We start from the raw sequence: 2224 nt of genomic DNA on the forward strand, positions 1-2224 counted from the left end.
TATCCCTTAATTTATAACAATATACAAAAAAAAAGATTTTTAAACTTTAAACTTTTTTTAACTTTTCATAAATTAGGTTATAGTTATACTAACATACATATTATATGTAAATCATAGTATATAATGAATATCAGTAAAATTCAATATAATAGTCATTTATGATTATCTCATTTCCGATATCTTTATATTAAGCCGCGTAATCAGATATTATTAGAACTTGTAATAGGAATACCTGTATTTTGTTGAAGTAATAAAAATGATAAAATAAGTTGATAAATACAGACCATCAACATTTTCGATAAGGTTTCAGCATTACACTTGTGAGCGTGGTCACCATTTCATATCCATGAAAACTATAAAACGAAAAATGTCGAATTTAATTTTTGTAAATAGTCAAAAAGGCAAAAAGCTACTTTCATACGATGGATATTTGCATAGCTTACACCGATCAACTGAAAATAAATGTATTTGGCGCTATATTGAATTTATAAATTACAAATGTAAAGGATGCTGTCATACAACTAATGACGAAGAATCAGGTACGTCAAAACAGATTAATACTTTTGGTATCAAAAATGCATTTGTTTTTTTCAGCCAATTACATTTTTTTTTTATTTTTTTTTAGGAGAAATTATAAAAATACCCACACATAGACATCCTCCAAATCCTGATAAAGTTAATATTAAAGAAGCAATTGATAAATTAAAAAATGAAGCTAAAATGTCATGTGAACCTACAAGAAATGTAGTTAGTAAAATAGTTTCAGATGTATCTAAAATAACTGTAAATAAATTACCAATTGATATGTTATCTCAGACTGTAAGTAGAACAAGATATAAATATAATGATTACCCTACGAATACAATCAACATAACTGATTTAATATTACCAGACCAATATAAGGTAACCAAAACGGGGGTTCCATTTTTGTTATACGATATTAACATGGAGGGAAAACGTAGTTTAATATTAACTACAAAAAATAATTTAGATTTTTTAAGCGAATCAGATGTTTGAATGGCTGATAGAACTCTTAAATCTGTTCCATCGTTGTTTTCTCAACTTTATACAATTCACGCTTGTAAAAAAAAATGTTACATATCCTTTAGTTTATATTTTAATGACTGACTAAACAAAAGAAACGTATTCAGAAATTTAAAAATTTTTAAAAATTAAGAAACCAGATCTGAAGCCATCTATGTTAATGGTTGATTTTGAAAATGCTTTTATATCAACTTTTAAAGAAGAATTTCCAACGGCGGTTATTAGAAATTGCTTTTTTTTATTTTACTCAGAGTGTTTGGAGGAAAATACAAAATAGTGGCCTACAGACAAAATGAAGAATTATTAGAATCTATAATAATGTATTTTGAAGACACGTGGATTGAACGTTTTGGGCGAAGAGGACGAAGAAGAGCACATTTTAATATTGATTTGTGGAATTTTTATCAATCAGTTATTGACAATAAGCCTCACACAAACAATGCCGTCGAGAGGGTGGTACCATGCCTTTAATGGATCTCTAGGAGCTCATCATGCATCGATATGGAAATGTATCAAGTGTCTCCAATTAGAGCAAGGTAAATAAAATATACAATTATTATTTTTTTTTAGTTTTATTTAAGTAATATTATTACAATTATGTTAAAATTATATTACAATTATTATGTAGACCTTCAAGAAGCAAAAATTGAAAAATACACGTCTGGTGAGCTACACGTTAAAAAAAGAAAATTTACGAGAAATTGGATAAACAATTAAAATAAGTGGTTCTTAATAATTATGAACATGTTACTGTACTTAATTATTTAAAAGGCATTGCATGTAATTTTTCATTTAAAAAATCTTTTATATGTGTATTTTATTTAAAAAATAATGTTAATAGTGTACTGTGTTGAAACCGAAATAACGTTTAATGTCAAATATTCGATGGACTGATATAAAAGCAATTAAATGTTATCTTCTTATTATTATATATTTTATTATTATTATCTGAATCTTCGCACGGTCGGGTCAGCATACCTACGGACCTAAATTGTATGTTGACCGTTTGTAAATAATGACGTTAAATTTGAGTATTTTGAATATAGTATATTTTTAATTGAGATATTTGTAACGGGGATATTTTTAACGGGGGGTATTTTGAACGAGGGATATTTTGAGGGGGGAACCCTGATAACAAATACTCAGTTACATTATATTATTATTTAAGATACATATATAT

The 2224-nt window shown here is 26.8% G+C and overlaps 1 protein-coding gene across 3 annotated transcripts; it reads left to right on the plus strand.

The window, feature by feature from the left end:
• Positions 1-350: 350 nt before the first annotated feature.
• LOC112593423 lies at positions 351-1709 on the plus strand. Of its 3 annotated transcripts, none has more exons than XM_025337815.1 (4): positions 351-539; positions 626-819; positions 1296-1580; positions 1673-1709. In XM_025337815.1, exons 1-3 carry the CDS (start codon positions 368-370, stop codon positions 1338-1340), a joined length of 411 nt encoding a protein of 136 aa, XP_025193600.1. In that variant the 5' UTR covers positions 351-367; the 3' UTR covers positions 1341-1580; positions 1673-1709. The 3 variants fall into 3 exon arrangements, with proteins under 3 accessions (XP_025193600.1, XP_025193601.1, XP_025193599.1); XM_025337816.1 differs by having other exon boundaries at positions 626-747; XM_025337814.1 differs by having other exon boundaries at positions 626-1580.
• The last annotated feature ends 515 nt before the right edge of the window (positions 1710-2224 follow it).

This window comes from Melanaphis sacchari, unplaced genomic scaffold (assembly GCF_002803265.2).
Source record: "Melanaphis sacchari strain LSU unplaced genomic scaffold, SCAv2.0 Contig2040_pilon_pilon, whole genome shotgun sequence".
Lineage (NCBI taxonomy): Eukaryota > Metazoa > Arthropoda > Insecta > Hemiptera > Aphididae > Melanaphis > Melanaphis sacchari.